We start from the raw sequence: 19,491 nt of genomic DNA on the forward strand, positions 1-19,491 counted from the left end.
CTTGGCGCGTCTTGCCCCTTTTGCAATAGGATTGGTTGCTATGGTCAGAGAGGGGCGGGGCAGGCGCCCTCTCCCAGCTCATTGGTTGCAGCGGGCGTCCTACAGAGAGCCGGGCGAGCTGACGGGAAGGTCCGGGTGTGGAACCGGCGAATTCCACCGCGCCCAGAGCTGCTCCGCGATTCCGCGAACGTCCCGGCGTGCTCCGCGCCTCCGCAACCACTTCCGGGGCGGGAGCAGGGCCGTGGGTCCAGCCGCTGAGGCAGCCGGCGTGGAGGGCTCCCGGGCGCGCGCGGCGCAGCGTAGGTCCAGCCGGAGGAGCGCAGCAGCCAGCGGGCGTGCAGTCGGCGGCGGCAGGTAGCCGAAGGCGACCCAGGACCTGAGGTCCGCGCAGGTAGGGTCCACCGCGGCCCGGCCCCGCCTGGTGCCGCACCTGCTGCCCACCTGCGCCGCCCGCCGCGGGGCGTCCCAGCCTGCGGCTTGCTCGCTCAGTGAGTTTCTGACTCGGAGCTTTCGCCTCTGCAGCTGTGGGGCGGGGAGCTGAAGCCCCGTTCCGTGTAGGGTTCCTGGGACGAGACGGCAGGGACGTCTGTGCTGTTGGTGCTCCGGCTCTTCCCTAGGGACCCTCCCTAGAGCCGGAGAAGGAGATTGGGATGCCCCGGCCCCGCCGGGGGCCAGCGAGCTAGCACCGCAGGGCGTGCCCTGGGGCTCATATGGATCTCTTCCCTGTGGGCGTGACGGTCGACCACCGGCACCTTTTTTTTTTAAGTTAACATTTTGCTTATTTTTAAAATAATGGTACTTACTGTTTTACAAAATGCACAGAACCAAAAGGTAGAGTGAAAAAAGTTCGCATCCCTAGCACTACTTCCTGGAGATAAGTTCTGGAAGCGATATGCAAAAGACCTTTTCTAAAAGTATTAAATATAATCATGCTGCGTTTGGCAGTGACAGGGTGAAAAGGAAGTAATATTACCTTTATGGTCCCTTCGCATCCAAGTTCTCCGTAAGCTTCTTGAGTAGGGGCCTGGTTCTGATTAGCCCTCGGCACTCCGTCGGGCATGTGAGCATCCAATCAGAGGAGAGTGAACATGGGCCCCACCCAAGAGGAGGCATTTGGGGTAGGAGAGACACACCCACAGAGGGCTTGAGGGGTGTTTGAAAGGAGCTCTGCCCTGACACTCAGCTTTTTTGACTTTTAATCCAGGCTCTGTGGGTCAGGACTGCTCCGGTTGAAGGTTCACACCTGCAAAGTGAGAGCTGCTTGGACTCAGCCCTGCCAGCTGTGCAAGGTGGGGGTTCCAGGAGGCAGGGTTTTGCTCTGCATTTTGTTGCCTGTGGGCCCCATCACATATACACATACTCTTGCAAAAGGCCTACAAATCTTTTGTCTCCCAAACTGGCAGCTTGTTTGTTGTCTTGGCCATCTTGGCTGTCTCCTGGGGCTTGGAAGCATTCTTTAGTAGAGAGTGAGGTCCGAGTGGCATCGGTGGTACCGTTAGGCCTTCTGAATTGGACTTTGCCCTTCTTTGTTTTCTCTGTTTCACCCAGAGAAGAATAGGAGACAAATGTCACTCCTGGACCTGAGGGTTTTACTAAGAAGCTAATGACTTGGCCTTGATTTGGGTAGGATACCCCGAAGAAAAGGCTCTCGTAATCACAGAGTCTTCCTGGTATTGTCCTCTCTCTCCCACTTTCAAGGGATGAAGAGGAAGATTCGTAGTTACTTGACATTTGCTGAACACCAATCAGATCCTAGTTCCTGTGGTAGGGGCTCTCAATTTTTCCGAATTTTATTTGTTTAAAACGATTTACATACAGTAAAATTCATTCACTTGGTGTCCAGGTCTATGAGTTTTGATAAATACATAGAGTTACACATCCACCAATTAAGACGCAGAACAGGTCCATCACCCTCAAATTCCCTCTTGCTATATCTTTGTGCGCCTCACACCCCCAACCCTTGGTCCTACTAGTCTGTTCTCCAGCTATATTTAGTTTTATTTCTTCTAGGAAGTCATATAAATGGAATCATACAGTAGGTAGCCTTTGAGTCTGGCTTTTAGCCCAATATGCTTGAGGTTGGTTCCCGGGTTGTGTGGTCTGTTGTGTGTATCCAGTGTTGTTCTTTCTGTTTAATGCTGCGTAGCATTCCATCTGATGACTGTGCCTGTTTGCTTACTCCGTCTTTCATGTGTCTTTAATAGCAGCCCTTTGAGTTATTATGTATCCATTAGACAGTGAAGAACTGGGCATGGGAGATGCCAAGTAGTAGAGCTAACTTTTTTTAATCCTCACCAGAGGATATGTTCCTATTGTTTTTGTTTGTTTGTTTGTTTTAGGGAGAGGAAGAGAGACACAGAGAGAAAAACATCGATGTGAGCGAGAACCATCCGTTGGTTGCCTCCTGTTTGTGCCCTCACCAGGGATCGAACCCGCAACCTAGGTATGTGCCCTGACTGGAATCAAACCTGCAACCTTTTAGTATAAGGGATGCTGCTCCAAACAACTGAGCCACCTGGCCAGGGCAGCAGAGCTAAATCTTGTTCTAAGTGCAGGGTTCTTTCCCCCACACCCAAGAGCTGATTTGGTCCACTGACCCAATTAGCATTTCTTTATTTACCATCCAGGAGGTTTTCAGGCTTCTAGAATTCCTGGAAAATACCCTTTCTAGAATGTGGGGCCTGAGGATAATGAAGGAAAATATACCCTGCAGTGTATGACTCACCATCTGTGCTCTTCTTTTTCTGTCTGGTGACAAGCTCACAAAATCATACACTTTAAAAAAAAAGATGTTTTTATTGATTTCAGAGAGAGGGAGAGAGAGAGAAGCATGGATGAGAGAGAAACATCAATCTGCTGCCTCCTGCACGCCCCCTCCTCGGGATCGGGCTTGCACCCTGGGCATGTGCCCTGACAGGGAATCGAACCAGTGACCTCCCAGTTTATGGGTTGAGGCTTAACTACTGAGCCACGCTGGCTGGACAAAGTCATACAATATTTAATGGAAGAAAGTTGTCTAAATCAGTCCCAGGTTGTGACATAACCACCTACTGCAGGTATGAGTGTGACCATCTTGTTTTCATTCCCTGGAACCACCAGGAAAGAAAGGACATAACCCCTGGACCTCCCTCCACAGCGATGTCGGAGCTCAGTGACGAAGCCAGTGAGCCAGAACTCCTGACCCGCAGCTTGTCGATGTGGCATGGGCCAGGTGCCCAGGTCAGCTGGGAGCAGCTGGCCATCCCCTTGGATCTCCATACAGCTGCTTCCATCGGCCAGTATGAAGTGGTGAAGGAATGTGTGCAGCGGTAAGACATCTTGGGAAATATTCCTCCTCTTTAGATTTTGAGGCCCATCTCAGTGGCCTCAACTACCACATAGAGATATGAGTAAGCTAACCAGGATTCATAGACATTTAGTACATATGGCCTAGATTAACCCTGCTTCTCTCAGGCAGTTGTGAATAATGGTTCGTGCTGGACTCTAATAAGGAAGGCAGTTTTTATTCCTAGGAAGAAAAAGCTAAACTTTTTTTCACAGGTATAGTTAGAAACATTTCCAGCTTACTTTAATCAAAGTAATTTTATGGTTTCTACTAACTGCAGAAATGCTCAAATAAAAATAGAAAGCAATGCCCTATGGCCTTCTTTTCCCAAGGGGATCATTTTAATCCCTGGTGCCCTGTTCCCTCCAGCATCTGCCAAAGAGGAGGAGGAGGAGGCAGCAAGGTTCATCTGCCCCTCTGGAGGACTGCCACCCAAACTAACTGCCCACATACCCTTTTTACTAATGTTATAATAAGTCCCCATATAACAGCGGTGGACCTTGGCTATGTCTGGTTTGTAGTACAGTGTGATATGTACTGTAATTTTTGGAAAATAATCTGTTTCCTCGCCTTCACACCCTTTATATCCACCACACTTTGTGCTTATATTTCCATTTGTCATCGATAACACCGAGAAACGATCTATGTCCATACCTACATGTGCCTTTTCCCGTTCCTGGGGCATCAAAGTCAAATCTTGTCGAAGCCCCAGATTTCCAGTGCCCAAGTCGTAGCCATCACTTAAAAAACCTGGCCAGTCAAGTGCAAGTGCACTGTGGTGAGGGACATCCCATTGTACTCCTCTCCCCCCAGCACTGGCTACCAGACTGTGGTCAGTCGATGGAAGGTAGTCAAGGCTCTACGTCAGGATTTCTCAAGGCACCAGGCGGCCTTGGGATCGTGTAGCTGGGTACTCGGGCAACACATCTCCCTGAAAGGGTCACCAAGAACCCATTTATAACTCTGCTGCTATGGTGTTTTGGGGCTTTTAACTTTGGTATTCTGGTAAAATGCACAGTCCAGAACGGCTCCACAGAAGAGAAGAGGGGAATGTTTGTGTTCTGATGGGGATTGTGATGCTAGCCAATCCTAAGGTTTGCTCACGGTGAGATAGACTGAGGATCCATTCGAATGGGGGATTGGGCTGATGGGAGATGTGAGAGCCTCAGATATGTTCTGCCAAGGGTCAGGTCCTTCCTCCTCCGTATGGAATTGAGTGCTCCATCAATGAATGTCACGTGGTGAGGATGCATTGGTCTTCATGTGGCTCTCCCAGCCAGTGGCTGTTGCTGCATTCCTGGAATCAGGACCTTTGAGAATGGCTGTATGGCCATTCCAGAGTCAGTTGAAGATGCTAGTGAATGGTATGGTGTGTTATGTGCACACCTATGAAAGGCACAAGCTGTGTGGATTGATTGGAAGATTGAATAGCTCCACTGGAGGCAAGGACTATGGAAGAGGAAAGGCTGTGGGGCATAAACTACACAAGACGTTTTGGAAGTGGATGTTATTTCCATACCTTGGGAAGCCCACATTTTTTTTTTTTCCTATGAGAAATGCTTTTCTAGAAATTTAATGGAAATCAGTGAGAAAGATAGGATTATTTGGTCACGGATTTTCTAAGAATGTTTCTGTAGGGCAAGGTGACAAAGGGGAAATCAGTTGCAGTGGAACTCAATTGTCTAAGTCCCTTCCTCTCCCCCCAGCACTGTCTACCAGACTGTGGTCTGTTGGTGGAAGGTAGTCAAGGCTCCAGGTCAGGATTTCTCGATCTTGGCCCTACTGACAATCTGGACCAGGTCTTCTTTGTGGTGGGGGCCGTCCTGTGCACTATAGGACGTTCAGCTTCATTCCTGGCCTTGACTCCAGCTCTGGTACACCCCACCTGTGAGATGGCTGGGCATGGCTAGCATATCTTGCGTTTGTTTAGGAGAGAGTTAGATTTGAATAAGAAGAATGGTGGTGGCTGGACCCCGCTGATGTATGCCTCCTACATTGGACACGATACCATCGTGCACCTGCTGCTCGAGGCGGGGGTGAGTGTGAATGTGCCGACCCCGGAAGGGCAGACTCCACTGATGCTTGCTTCCAGCTGTGGCAACGAGAGCATCGCCTACTTTCTCCTCCAGGTGAGCTACGAGGGGACTCAGGCCCAGAAACCTGAGGGGCTCCTGGCTGCTCTGGCAGAGATGTGAACCACTGTAGGCCATAGTGTGCGTGTAATCACTTTGATTCTTTCAGCATGATGACCTGGAGGGCACCCGCCCCACGTAGAGGAGACGAGGCCGTAACAAGCATTCTGTGTTCTCTTGAAGCAAGGCGCTGAGCTAGAAATGAAGGACATTCAAGGCTGGACTGCCCTCTTCCACTGCACCAGCGCAGGACATCAGCAGATGGTCAAGTTCCTTTTGGACAGTGGAGCAAATGCCAACGTGAGGTGATTACCAGGTCTTAAGTGGCCATAGGAGTGGGTGTAGTCACATCTTACTCTAAGGAGGGCAGCTATACAGGCAGCTACAGGCCAGAATCAGGGCAGCCCCTCCTCCATAAGAGGGGTTCAGACAAAGTGGCAGAAGAGACAGTCCCATTCAGGTGCAGGAGCCTAGGGATAATTCTGGCCTTTTTACACATCTGTCAGGGAACATTGGGTGCAGCACTCTAAGCTCTCTGAGCCTCAGTACTGCCCCCCCCTCCACCCCCCATGTGGGAGTCTGTGCTGTGAGATTCTTTTCCTTTCCCCACATGGGAGTCTGTACTTGTTCTTCAATAAATTTCCACCTTTGCTATAAACAAACAAAACAAACAAACAAAACTCTCTGAGCCTCATTTTCTTTATCTAAAAACTGAGAATAGCAATACCTATGTCATAGAGTTGTTCGAAGAATTACATATTATTTTATATATGTCAAGGGCCTAACATAGTGGATGGCAATGCTAATTCCTTTCTCCTTTTTCCTTTTGGCCTTCTCAGGTGAGGTGATGCTTTGAAAACAGTCATGAATTTCATAAGCTGGAAGGGATATTGTCTAAAGCAGTAGTTCTCAACCTTGGCTGCACATTAGAATCACCTGGGAATCTTTTTAAAATCCTGATTCCTGGGCCTCATCCTCTGGAAATTCTGTTTCTTTGTTACTAATGTTGTGGCCCCACCCCATAACAAAGAAACAGAATTTCCGGAGGATGAGGCCCAGAAATCAGGATTTTAAAAAGATTCTCAGGTGATTCTAATGTGCAGCCAAGGTTGAGAACCACTGGTCTGAAGCCTGTCATGATGATAATCCCCTTTCTTTTCTTTCTTTATTTTTATTGAATTTATTGGGGTGATATTGATTAATAAAATTATACAGGTTCCGAGTATACAGCACTACAATACATCATATCTATGTTGTATTGTGTGTTCACCACCCCAAGTCAAGTCTCCTTCCATCACCATTTATCCCCCTTTACCTTCTCCGTTATCACCCGCCCCCCCCCCCCCCCCCCCCGCCCTCTACATCCCCTTTCAACACAGCATCCAACTGGCACTTCCACAGCCCTCAGTTGATGTCATCTATTATAAGACACACCATAGTTTTACATGCCACCAAGAAAGAAAAAAATACTAATTAAACTGCAACTCACCTATGGATTTTGAGACACATTCTGACAGCAGAGATGTTAAAATGTGTTTTAGAATGGCTGAAATCCAGTATTTAGCTTGGTTTCTGTCTTCTAGACCAGCATGAAAGAAGTGAGGATTAAGGGGCACCCTGAAGACAGTGCTGAGTTAACCATAACCAAGCACAGAAAATAAGCATTGGGTACCAGGCATAGTAAGAGCAGGTAGATTATTAGTCTCGGGGCTTTGGGAGGGGTCCTGGAGGAAGCTGAACTGAAAAGAGGGTCTGAATAGGTGGACGGGAGACGTTAGCTTTCTGTGAGCAGTGAAGGGCAATAGCTGCCTTTTGCAGGTGATTCGAGTGGAGACTTAAGAGCTAGCAGGCGCAGACAGCTTAGAAGGAGTGAAGCAGGGAGACAGAATGTCTTTAGGACAAAATACTAGAGTGGGATGGAAACCAGAAGAGTTTATGAAGCTGGTGTGTTGATAAGAACTTTTTTCATCTTTGTCCGGTAATTCTTTTCGAGGGAGACCGCTGCAGTTAGGGATGGGTGACTTTGCATGAGCTTGGTTTGTTTTTTTAATCCTCAACAGGTTATTTTTTCTGTTGATTTTTAGAGAGAGTGGAAGCAAGGGAGGGTGGGGGAGGGAGAGAGAGGGAGGGAGAGAAACATCAATGTGAGAGAGACACATCGATTGGTTGCCTCCTGTATGTGCCCCGATTGGGGGCCAAGGATTGAACCTGCAACCCAGGTATGTGCCCTTAACCCCTTGGTGTAGGGCTGATGCTCTAACCACTTAGGAACACCACCCAGGGACATCAGCATGGTTTTGTCCTCATAAGGAAAGAACTCTCTGCTAATCATTGGACTGTGGCCTCTATCTTGCAGGGAGCCAATATATGGATTCACCCCTTTGATGGAAGCAGCTGCTGCTGGACATGAAATAATTGTGCAGTATTTTCTGAATCATGTAAGTGACCCTCTTTGTTAGCTTATAATTTACTTACAGCAAGTGACGAATCATCACTGAAGTATTTATATATATATATAAAAGCCTAAGCAACCTTTATGACCAAACGACCAGTCAACCAGTCGCTGTGATGCGCACTGACCACCAGGAGGCAGATGCTCAACACAGGACCTGCCCCCTGGTGGTCAGTGCGCTCCCACAGTCAACCTCCCACAGCCCCTCCTCCAGCCGGCCAGCACCTGCATCAGCCCCAATTGGGGGGCTGGCTGGCCAACCTCCCCAACCTCCCAATCGGGAGGAGGGGGGACAGTAGGCCAACCTCCTGGGATCCTTTCCCCTGGCTGGCCGGCCCCCCCGATAGTCCTCGATCACTGGCTAGGCCAGCCATGGGCAAACTACGGCCCACGGGCTGGATCCGGCCCGTTTGAAATGAATAAAACTAAAAAAAAAAAAGACCGTACCCTTTTATGTAATGATGTTTACTTTGAATTTATATTAGTTCACACAAACACTCCATCCATGCTTTTGTTCCGGCCCTCCGGTCCAGTTTAAGAATCCATTGTGGCCCTCGAGTCAAAAAGTTTGCCCACCACTGGGCTAGGCTGAGGGACCCCACCCGTTCATGAATTTGTTCACCAGGCCTCTAGTAAACTATTACAGAATTTTCTGCTACATAAAGAATTGCTCTTTATTATTCAGTACATTTTCATTGAGAATCTATTGATGTCAAGTGTTGTGGCACTTAGGCATTAAGGGTACAGTGATGAGTAAAAATAGACACCTCTTCCTGTAAGAATTTAAAAAATACTATTATTTGAAAAGTATGGAAAATACATTTTTTTAAATCCCAATACTTAAAGAAAAGTATATAGAGTAAGAAGGCAAGGATCTTCTTCCCTTTTCAACCACTCCCTGCTCCTCTCCACGATGCCCAGTTGGTTTGATAAAGGAACACCCCAGGACCGTTCTTGTGCTTAGAAAGGCATGTCTGAAGACACCTGCAAAAAAGGTGCTTTTTATTTTGGACAAAGTGGGATCCTTCTGTGTATTTGGTCTGTAGCTTTTAAAAAGATGACTTAAAAGAGAAAAACAAAAGATCACTTAATATGCCATAGACATCTTTTTTTTTTTTTAAATATATTTTATTGATTGTTTACAGAGAAGAAGGGAGAGGGATAGAGAGTCAGAAACATTGATGAGAGAGAAACATCGATCAGCTGCCTCCTGCACACCTCCTACTGGGGATGTGCCCACAACCAAGGTACATGCCCTTGACTGGAATCGAACCTGGGACCCTTCAGTCCACAGGCTGATGCTCTATCCACTGAGCCAAACCGATCAGGGCTGCCATAGACATCTTATCCTGTATGGTATTACATGTATAATCTGTGCCGTAATTAATTTAATTAGTTCTTAGGTTTCCACCATCTTGCAATTGTAAACAGTGCTCCAGGGAATATTTTTATGTATATACTAGAGGCCCGATGCATGAAATTCGTGCAAGAGTAGGCCTTCCTTCCCCCAGCTGCCGGCACCGATTTCCCTTTGGCACCTGGGACCCGGGCTTCCCTCGCAGCTCCGGCTTCGTCTGGAAGGTCATCCGGAAGGACATCCGGTCTAATTAGCATATTATGCTTTTATTATTATAAATAGCTTTAGCCTGCGTGTAGTTATTTATGTATACTGTATTTCTACAAGAGGGATTGCTGGTGCTCACTTTTTAAATTTAATAGGTCCTAATAAAAAGATAATTGAAAGATGTGTAAAGATCCAAGTAGACATTTCACACACACACACACACACACACACACACACACACACACACAAAGAATACACAGATGGCCAATAGGCACATGAAAAAAATACTTGACATCATTAGTCATCAGGGAAATGTAAATCAAAACTCCTAGGATGCCTATAATAAAAAAGAGATGGACTTTAACAAGAGTTAGTGAGGATGTGGAGAAATTGAAACCCTCATACATTGCTTATGGGAATATAAATGATGCAGCCTCTTTGGAAAACAGTCTGGCTATTCCTCAAACAGTCAAACATAGTAGTTACTGTGTGATCCAGCAGTTGCATTCCTAGGTATGTAGACAAGAGAGTTGAAAATATGTCCATACAAAAACTTAAAACACAAATGTCCATAGCAGTGTTATTTATAATAACCAAAGGGTGGAAACAACCTAAATGTCCATTAGCTGACAAATGGAGAAATAAAATGTGTTATATCCATACAATATTAATCAGGCATAAAAAGATGAACCTTGAAAATAATGCTCAGTGAAAGCCAGGCACAACCACATATTCTATGATTCCTTTTATATGAAACTAGAAGCCCAGTGCACGAATTCATGCACAGGTGGGGTCTGGCTGGCCTGGCCCCTATAGGGACAGATTGGGGCCGGGCCTATCAGGAGGAGGAGATGACAGGAGGTTGGCTGGCTGGCCCACCCCAATGGGCGCCTGATGAGGGCAAGGCCAGCTGGGGGGAGGGACTGTGGGCGATTGGCCGGTTGGCTCCACCCCCAAATGGGGTGGGGGCCAATCGGGGATCAGCAGCCACGGGAGGGGCCTTGGGAGGTTGGCTGGCAGGCCCCACCCCTGATTGGTGTGTGTGTGGGGGGCCAATCAGGGGTGGGGCCGGCTGTGGGCGGTGGGCTGGCTGGGGGGCCAATCGGGGGCCAGCAGCCTGGGGGAGGGGCCATGAGTGGTTGGCCTGCCTGCCCTGCCCCTGATCGGAGTGGGGGGCCGATCTGGGGTGGGGCTGGGTGGAGGAGGGGCTGCAGGAGGTTGGCCGGCCAGCCCAGCACCCTATTAGGTGGTCAGGGGCGGCCGGCCCCACCCCCTGATCAGGCTGGTTCGCTGTTCACAGTGGGCGTCGGGCGTCGTAGCAACCGGTCGTTCTAGCATCCTGGTCTCTGGCTTTTTATATATATAGATAGATATCCAGGATAAGCAAAGCTATAGAGACAGTGGTGGTTGCCTAGGGCTAGAGGGGCTGGGAAGATTGGGGAGAGGGTGGTGGTTAAGGGATGCAAGATTTCTATTTAGGGTGATGAAGAAGTCCTGAAATTATGGCGATGGTGGCACACCATTGAATTGTACACTGTAAGTGGGTGAATTGCATAGTATGTGAATTGTATTTTAATAAAGTTGTTTTAAAAATCCAGTAGGAGAAATATTTAGTTTATATATAAAGCACTAAATTCCCACTGAAAAGTTGTTTCTATAGTCCTTTCCACCAATAATATACAAAGGTGCTCATTTTCTCACCAGCCCTTAAGATGGGAGGTTACCCACCTTAAATTTTTTTCCAATCTGGTGGGAGAAGAGTGGCATCTAGTTTTGGTTTGTACTTGCTAATGAGGTTGAACATTTTAAAGTATATTGGCCATTTGTAATTCTTTGATGAATTGTCTCTTTATATTTTGGGCCCAATTTTCTATTGTATAGTTTGTGGGGGGGTTTTCTTACTTATTGGTGGGAATTTTAGAATAATAAAATGTTAACATCTTTTTATTTACTTACTTATTTTTAATCCTCACCAGAGGATATTTAACAATTGATTTTTAGAGAGAGTGGGAGAGACAGAAATATTGATGTGAGAGAAACACATCAATTGGTTGCCTCCTGCATGTGCCCCGACCAGTGCCCAGGCCAGGGAGAAGCCTGCAACTGAGATATGTGCCCTTGACCAGAATCGAACCCAGGACCCTTTGGTCTGCAGGCTGACACTCTTTCCGATTTGGGGACAGTACATTTACATGGTAAAAATGCAGATGAGACAGAAGATACACAGTGAGCCTGCCTCTGGCCTTTGCCTCAGTTTCTTGGTCACTCTCCCTGTGGCTACTCCCCAACTTGCCTTTTTTTTTTTTAACTTAATTGTCTATCCTGGATATTGTTTTGTATCAGCATATAAAGCTTTTTTTTGTGTGTGTGGCATCGTACTCCCTTGTAGGGATGAATCAATTTCTTTAAAGTGGTCTAGATAGAATTGGATTGTTGCCAACCATTTGCTATTATGCACATTGCTTTGAGAATATCTGTGCACATATATCTCTGCACATGTGTGCAACCACCCCTGTACAGTTCAGTACTAAAAGTGCAAGATTGAAGAGTAAGTACAGTCTTAAATTAACATGGATGTTGCCAAATTGCCATCCGAAGAGCACGTTGTACCAACTGACACTCTTTCCACAGCAGCAAGAATTATGAATCTTAAATTGTGAAGTACTTTAAACATGTAAAAAAGCACAGAAGATAATGCAACTAACCCACATGATCCAGAGATCACCACTATCCAGATGCTGGTCTGTACCTTTCCTGTCTCTGATTTTGATCCTTTCATCACATACTGTGTGTCCTTAAGCAATGCACGGACTTGTTTTTATATATTTTAAAGATTCATATAAATAACATACCAGATTGTATGTGTCATTCAACAGTGTCGGTAAATTAGACATCATTCACTCATTTTAACAGCTCTGTACTTATTGACTGTATAAATATGTTTATCATTTCCTTTTTTAGTGGACATTTAAGTGGTGTTCACTTAGCTATTCCTAACAGTGCTGCAGTTTACATTTCTTACCTGTCTTCTCAAGCATGTGTGAATAGATTTCTCTAGGAGATCAGGATGTAATCTTCAACGTAGAACTTTGGTGTGTACGGTGGGTGCATCTGCACTAGAGAGTGTTAACTTGCTTTCTCCCATAGTTGTTCTAGTTTACACTTTTCCATAGTATTTTATAGCTCTTGCCTCTCACACCCTCAGTGACACCTGCTACGTGGTATCAGACGAACTGTCTCCTGTTGATTTTTATGTTCCAGATTTCTGGTGAGGTGGGGCATCTTTTCATATGTTAGCCATTTGGGCTTCCTTTTCTACAAATAATTATTCTTTGAAGATAAGCCTCATCACACAGACTAGGATCCTTAAGACATAGCCTAGGATCAAGAATAGATGGGCACAAAGAAAAATAGATGAGCCAAGAACTGTAAGAAGCATAACCTCTGCTTCTGAGTTAGTTTAGACTCTGATTTTAAATAATGTAGAACTGAAAATTGTAAGAGACAGTTACTCATGTAGTTTTTAAACAGAAAACGTATTGGTAAATCAGAGACCTTATATCATTTATCTATCGTGCAGATTATTTACTCCCCAGCTGGGTCTGAGACTGTGTATGGGCAACTCGTACTCAGGGAAAACAAATTGTATTGGATTTCTTTTGGAAAATTTAAAAAATTTTAAACTTTGAATTAATTTCAGACTTAAACATCACAAAATAGTACTCAGAATTTATGTACCTTTGCTAGATTCCCCGGTGTTAACATTTCATATCTCTCAATATATATACATATAATATTTTTTAAAATATCTTTTCATGGATTTCAGAGAGGAAGGGAGAAGGAGAGAGAGACAGAAACATCAATGATGAAAGAGAATCATTTATCAGCTGCCTCCTGCATGCCCCACACTGGGGATTGAGCCCCCAGCCCGGGCATGTGCCCTGACTGGGAATTGAACCATGGCCTCTTGATTCATAGGTTAACACTCAACCACTGAGCCATACCAGTCAGACTACATGCGTATAATCTTTTAAAAATTATTTGAAAATAAGTTGCTAACATAATGCCCCTAACTACTTTCATATGTGTTTCCTAAAAACAAGAATTTTTTCTTTCATAATTGCATATATTATCAAACTCAGAAAATCAATGGAGTTCTTCCTTGAGCTCACTAATCAGCAAAGTTGTTGGCCAATTTCAAGCAATTGCCTCTGGCTGTGGTGGCCGGTGGGCACGGCTCAGAGCCTGTGACTGTTGGACCAGTTTGCTCCACTGCTGGGGAGGCTGCCTGGCTAGCCCTGTTTGACCACTCCGTGTTCCTTGCAGATCTCCTGCTGGGTCATGGCTAGCCAGACGGGTGGGCCCACCAGGTCCCACCAGAGCCAGGCTTCTTTCTCGGAGATGGAGAAGTGGATGAGGCCAGGCACCTCAGACTCCTCGCCAGGGGAGGAAAGGACTGTGGCTGCTTCCCTTGCACCCCTTGTCCCTTCCCAGTGGGGGCCGACTCCAGCAGCTCAGTCTGGGCAGGATGATGGGGTGTGTTTGGGCCTCTCAGGGAGCTGAGAGTTGATCCAGTGGCCCTCCAGCTGATGAGTGCACCCACGTTACGACTGGTCCGTGGCCTCTAAACTTTGATCCCGCTTTCCTGTCAGTTACAATGAATGTTGATCATGTAATTTTCCTATAATTTATGTATATTATAAAATAGGACGAAAGTTGAGAAAACATTTAAAGGGTAAACAGATAGAAATTCTAGTACTCTCTTTCCTCACCTCAGGGGCCTTCTTGTTCTTGGGTCTCCTTTCTTCCTCATTTCTTGTTAAGGAATAGTATTGCTTTGGTGTAGCCTGAGGTTGAAGTCTTCCAGGCTTAATAACAGGTACTAGGTAAAACCCTACCGTGAAGATAGTATTGTTGGTTCTGGTTGAAACCTTTGGGCTTCTTTTATCAAACTGAAACTAGAAATCATCCCTAACCGGTTTGGCTCAGTGGAAATCATATTTTTCCCCCCACCAGTTTTTTTGAGATAATTGATACATATCACTGTATAAGTTGATTTGACTTATGTATATGTGAAGTGATTACCACAATAAGTTCAGTTAACATCTATCATCTCATATAGATTATGAAAATAAGTTGCTAACATAATGGGTAGGACACTGATGGCAAACCTATGTCACCTCTGACACGCGAACTCATTTTTTTGGTTGATTTTTCTTTGTTAAGTGGCATTTAAATATATAAAATAAATATCAAAAATACAAGTCTTTGTTTTACTATGGTTGCAAATATCAAAAAATTTCTATATGTGACATGGCACCAGAGTTAAGTTAGGGTTTTTCAAAATGCTGACACGCTGAGCTCAAAAGGTTCACCATCACTGGGGTAGGACAAAAGTAAGTTTACAGTTGTTCATATGGAAAATAATAAAATAATTAATGAATAATGATACAAGAATAAACTCTGTTTCATGTACTCACAACTGTCAACCCACTTTTGCCCTGCCCTGTATATTTTGTGGGGGGTGTTAATCCTCACCTGAGGATATTTTTTTCCATTGCTTTTCAGCAAGAGAGGAAGGGAGGGAGGAGCAGGAGGGGATGGAGGAGAAAGAGAGAAAGAGAAAGAAACATTGATGTGAGAGAGACACATCAACTGGTTGCCTCCTGCACACGCCCAGATAGGTTGGGGAGTGAACCTGAAACCCAGGTACGAGCTCTTGACGGAGAACTAAACCCGAGACCGTTTGGTGTGCAGGCTGAGCACACAGGCCAGGGCTCTGTGTTTTAACTTGTGATGAGAGCTCTTAGGATTTACTCTCTTAACAACTTCCCTGTGCATCATACAGTAGTGTTCACTATAGTCACCACGTTGTACATTACATGCCTAGTATTTTTTTTATTTTATAATTGAAAGTTTGTGCCTTTTGACCCCCTTCACCCAGTTCTCCCTTCCCCTCTAGAAATTGTCTTTTTTCAGACATCACTTGAGGATGTTTATTGATTTTTAGAAAGAGAGGAGGGAGAGAGAAACATCGATGTGATAAAGAAACATTGATCGGTTGCCTCCCTTACACGCCCTGACCAGGGATGGAACCCGCAACCTGGGCATGTGCCCTGACCGGGAATCGTACTGGCAACCTTTTGGTGCATGGGATGATGCCCAGCCAACTGAGCCACCAGCCAGGGAAGGGTATGTGCACTTGTAATGTTTTACCTTTCTCTTGCTGATATGCCCTCCAGAGCACTGAGCTCCAATACCTGGTTGTCTCATCTGCAGATACGAGACCGCACAGTTGAAGCTTTGAAAATGGAAGGTTTATTGGGCTTTTCTAGTTTCAAAAGTAAAAATGCTCATAGAAATAAGTTTAGAAAGTATAAAAGAAAGATGTGAGAAGTCCCCATTATCTCACTGCTTAAAAATAATATTAACAGTTTGGGTATATTTCCTTCCAGTAGTGCTTTCTGTATACTTATTTTTTTGCTGCGATTGGAATGTGTATACAGTTTTGTCTCCTGGTTCTTTTAAAAATTTGGTTATACCAATTATTTTTATGACGGTAACATAGTGAACTCTCCATCTCTGAGCATTAAAGTTGTCTCTGGGTTTTCGTTATCGCAAATATGTTATGCTAAACATCTTTGTGCGTAAAAGCTTTCTCTGTATTTGGGGCTATTTCCTTAGTTTAGAGTCACAGAAGTGTAATTACAGTGCTGTATAGAATAAGTACTTTTTAGGGCTTAGGATAAAAGTTACCAAATTCTGTTTCAGAAGAGTGGGGCTCTTATTTTGATTATGCTTTTAAAGGCTGCTTCTTTACCAAATCTGTTGTCTCCAATTTTCTGTGTGAAGAGAATGAAGCGAGGTGGACACATGCCCGGTGCAAAGGGTGAAGGCGGGCTCTCGCTCACAGCAGCCTGAGTGTATCCTCGCCCAGAGCACCTGATCGCCTCTCTTCTTTAACTGTCTGCCTGCCCCACGGCGGCTGAAAGCCAAAAGGCGATGAGCCTGGAGAGCTGCCTCAGCTGTGAGAGGTTGGGTTAATGTCTTATTTGACAAGCCAGCAAGCCCCTCACTGTACCCCGACTTTCAGCATTGAGAGTGAGACCACACAGGCCCTTGCCTTTTCTCCCCACGTTGTGAGGTTGTAGAGGACCCTGGTGCAGACCTTTCCAAGATGGTGAGAAGACGCCATTGCACCTCTCATCCTGGGTCCACAGCCCTGGAAGTGAGGGTGCTGTGCAGGGGAGGTTCCTAACTCTTGTTCTTTTACCATTTTCATAGGGAGTCAAAGTGGACACGAGAGACCACAGTGGAGCCACAGCCCGAATGCTGGCCAAGCAGTATGGACACATGAAGATAGTGGGGTTGATCGATGCTCACTCACTTTCTCTGCCCAAGAGCCTCTATCGGAGCCCAGGTACCTGTATCTGTGGCCTCACTCTTTCCTGGTGTCCCTCCCCCTGCTCTCACCTACTAAGAGATTTGGCTCCTGCATCCTTGCCAGACCTCTGCTCTGCCTCCCCTGACGACTCCATTTTGCAGTCAGAGTTGAGGGCTGCTTGTCTAAGGACTAGTTAGTTAGGGTGTAGAGGTATACCCACCAGGCTGAATTCGGGTATCCAGGATGTGGACTTGTGATGCCCACCCAGATGGAGGAGGGCAGCCTCACAAGGGGACTGGCTTCTGGTTCTTGTTTCTTGATTTTTTTATGGTGTTTGTTGCTGTGCAAAATGTTTTAATTTTACATAGTCAAATACATCAATCTTCTATCCTCTGGATTTTGAGTTATAAAAATCTTTCTCTGCCCTGGACAGTGGGCTCAGTGGTTAGAGTGTTGGCCCAAGCAACAAAGAGTCTCAGATTCGAATCCTGGTCAAGGGCATGTACCTTGGTTGTATATTCCATCCTGGCCCCCCTGGTTAGGGCATGTTCACGAGGCAACCAATTGATGTATCTCTCACACTGATGCTTCTCTCTCTCTCTCTACCCCTTCTCCCTTCCTTTCACTCTCTCTCTAAAGATCAGTGGAGCCCAGCCAGCATGGCTCAGTGGTTGAGCATCTGCCTATGAACTAGGAAGTCATGTTTGATTCCCGGTCAGGGCACATGCCTGAGTTGTGGGTTCGATTCCTGGTATGGGGCGTGCAGGAGGCAGCTCATCATTGATATATATCTCTCTCTCCCTCTCCCTTCCTCTCTGAAATCAATAAAAAATATATATTTTTAAGAAGATCAATGGTAAAAATATCCTCGGATGAGGATTTAAAAAAAAAAATCTTTCCCTGTGCCCTAGTTGTACAAGAATTCATCCATGTTTTCTTCTAGTACTGACATGGTTTCATTTTGTGTGTATGTGTGTGAACTTGAGTATCAGCTTGCCTAGCTCCTTAAAAACAGCATGTTGACATTGAGATTTTGGCAGATTTATAAATTAACTATCCCTTTATGTTGAGGCATCCCATCTAACAAAAGGAGTGTGCTTTTTGTTCAAGTATACTTTTGTGTCTTACAGAGGGTGCGAAATTTTTCCTCGTTATGTTTTGCATATAATTTAAGTATATTCCTAAGTGTGTGGTTTACTTTGTTGCTATTGTAAATGGGGATCCACTACCATCATATCCTCTAACTGCTTATTGTCTGTGAATATGAAGGCTATTGATGTCTGTATACAATTTTTATATTCTGCTGCCTTACTCAGTTATTTCATTGTTTGAGTTAGTTTTATTTATTGATTCTGTAGGGTTTTCCAGGTATATTCCCATATAATCTGCAAATAGAGTAGATTTATTTTCTTTCTGATTGTTATACCTCTGATTTTGTTTGTTTAGTTTCATTGGCTAATACTTCTAGTACAACGTGGAGACAGTGGACAGTTACTGAGTCCTGACCTTAGCAAAAATGCCACATTAAGTAAGATGCTGACTTAAGAGTAAGGGGTGTGTGTGTATGCTTGTGTGTTTGATTTTTAGAGAGAGAGGAAGGGAGAGGGAGAGAGAAAGAGAAATATCGATATGAGAGAGAAACATTAATTGGCTGCCTCTACACACCCCCTACTTGGGATCGAGCTAGCAACCCAGGCATGTGCCCTGACTGGGAATGGAACTGATGACCTCTTGGTACATGGAACAGCACTCAACCAACTGAGCCACGTTGGCCAGGGCTCTGTGTGTGTGTGTGTGTATTTTTCAAAATTTATTTATTGTTGGCAGTATTACAGATGTCCCCCATTTCCCCTCCTTTAGATGTGCATATTTTTTTAATATTAAACTATCTGTCATTTCCTTGAGTGTTTTCTACAGAAATAAGTGTTGAATTTTGTCAAAGGCTTTTTCAACATCTATGGAGATGTTTGTGAGTTTTCTCCTTAGATCTATTAACATGTATTCTATTAATGAATTTCCTAATAATGAACCAAGTTTATATTCTTGGCATAAATCCTAGTTGGCGTATTATTTTCCTCATGTGGTGTTGGATTCTGTTTGCTGTTATTTTATTTAGTGTTTTGTATGGCTACTCATTCATAAATAATACTGCCTTTTTGCTCTCAGTTTCGAATTTTGGATTTTGGATTCAGGGTGCTTTTTCCTGTCCTCAGGTGCTGTGGAAGGATGTATAGTTCAGAGTGTCATGTCACAGTTTTTCTGCCTACTCCTCGGCGGAGTTTTGGAGAGAGGGAAGGAATGTTTTTACTTGCTGTGTGTTTGAGTCCTGTGTTTATGTGCTCCCTGTGGTATTGGTGTGTCGGCGAAGATCGCTGGTGCGTCTGCATTTCACGGACAGAGCTCAGTGGCCTGGCTAGTGTGTGAGTCCTGGTCCGGGAGCCGCCTTCTCCCAGTGCCAAGGCCAGTCTTCTTACTGGTGGCCTCTTTTTGGAGTGGGATGTGGTTGGACCCAGCATTATGTGTCCTTGGATATTATTTTGTTTTGCCAGATCCTGAACTTGCCCTGGTTGCTTTTCTCTTCACTACCCAGTTTTCAGAGGTCTCCCCCACAAAAGGCCTGCTGCTCCTCTGACT

The 19,491-nt window shown here is 45.3% G+C and overlaps 1 protein-coding gene across 3 annotated transcripts in view; it reads left to right on the plus strand.

The window, feature by feature from the left end:
- The first annotated feature begins 229 nt into the window (after nucleotides 1-229).
- ANKS3 (ankyrin repeat and sterile alpha motif domain containing 3) overlaps nucleotides 230-19,491 on the plus strand; it is a 33,583-nt gene continuing 14,321 nt past the window's right edge. Inside the window, exons 1-7 of one of the 3 annotated variants that reach the window (XM_081089629.1) lie at nucleotides 230-488; nucleotides 1,205-1,289; nucleotides 3,100-3,308; nucleotides 5,256-5,454; nucleotides 5,641-5,762; nucleotides 7,814-7,895; nucleotides 16,758-16,893. In XM_081089629.1, coding sequence (XP_080945755.1) covers nucleotides 3,139-3,308; nucleotides 5,256-5,454; nucleotides 5,641-5,762; nucleotides 7,814-7,895; nucleotides 16,758-16,893 — 709 coding nt within the window. In that variant the 5' untranslated portion in view covers nucleotides 230-488; nucleotides 1,205-1,289; nucleotides 3,100-3,138. Of the gene's footprint in view, nucleotides 489-1,204; nucleotides 1,290-3,099; nucleotides 3,309-5,255; nucleotides 5,455-5,640; nucleotides 5,763-7,813; nucleotides 7,896-12,118; nucleotides 12,215-16,757; nucleotides 16,894-19,491 lie in introns of those variants that run through there. The other 2 variants (XM_081089630.1, XM_081089631.1) reach the window with 2 other exon arrangements.

Source organism: Myotis nattereri (genome assembly GCF_964212035.1).
Source record: "Myotis nattereri genome assembly, chromosome: 4".
Lineage (NCBI taxonomy): Eukaryota > Metazoa > Chordata > Mammalia > Chiroptera > Vespertilionidae > Myotis > Myotis nattereri.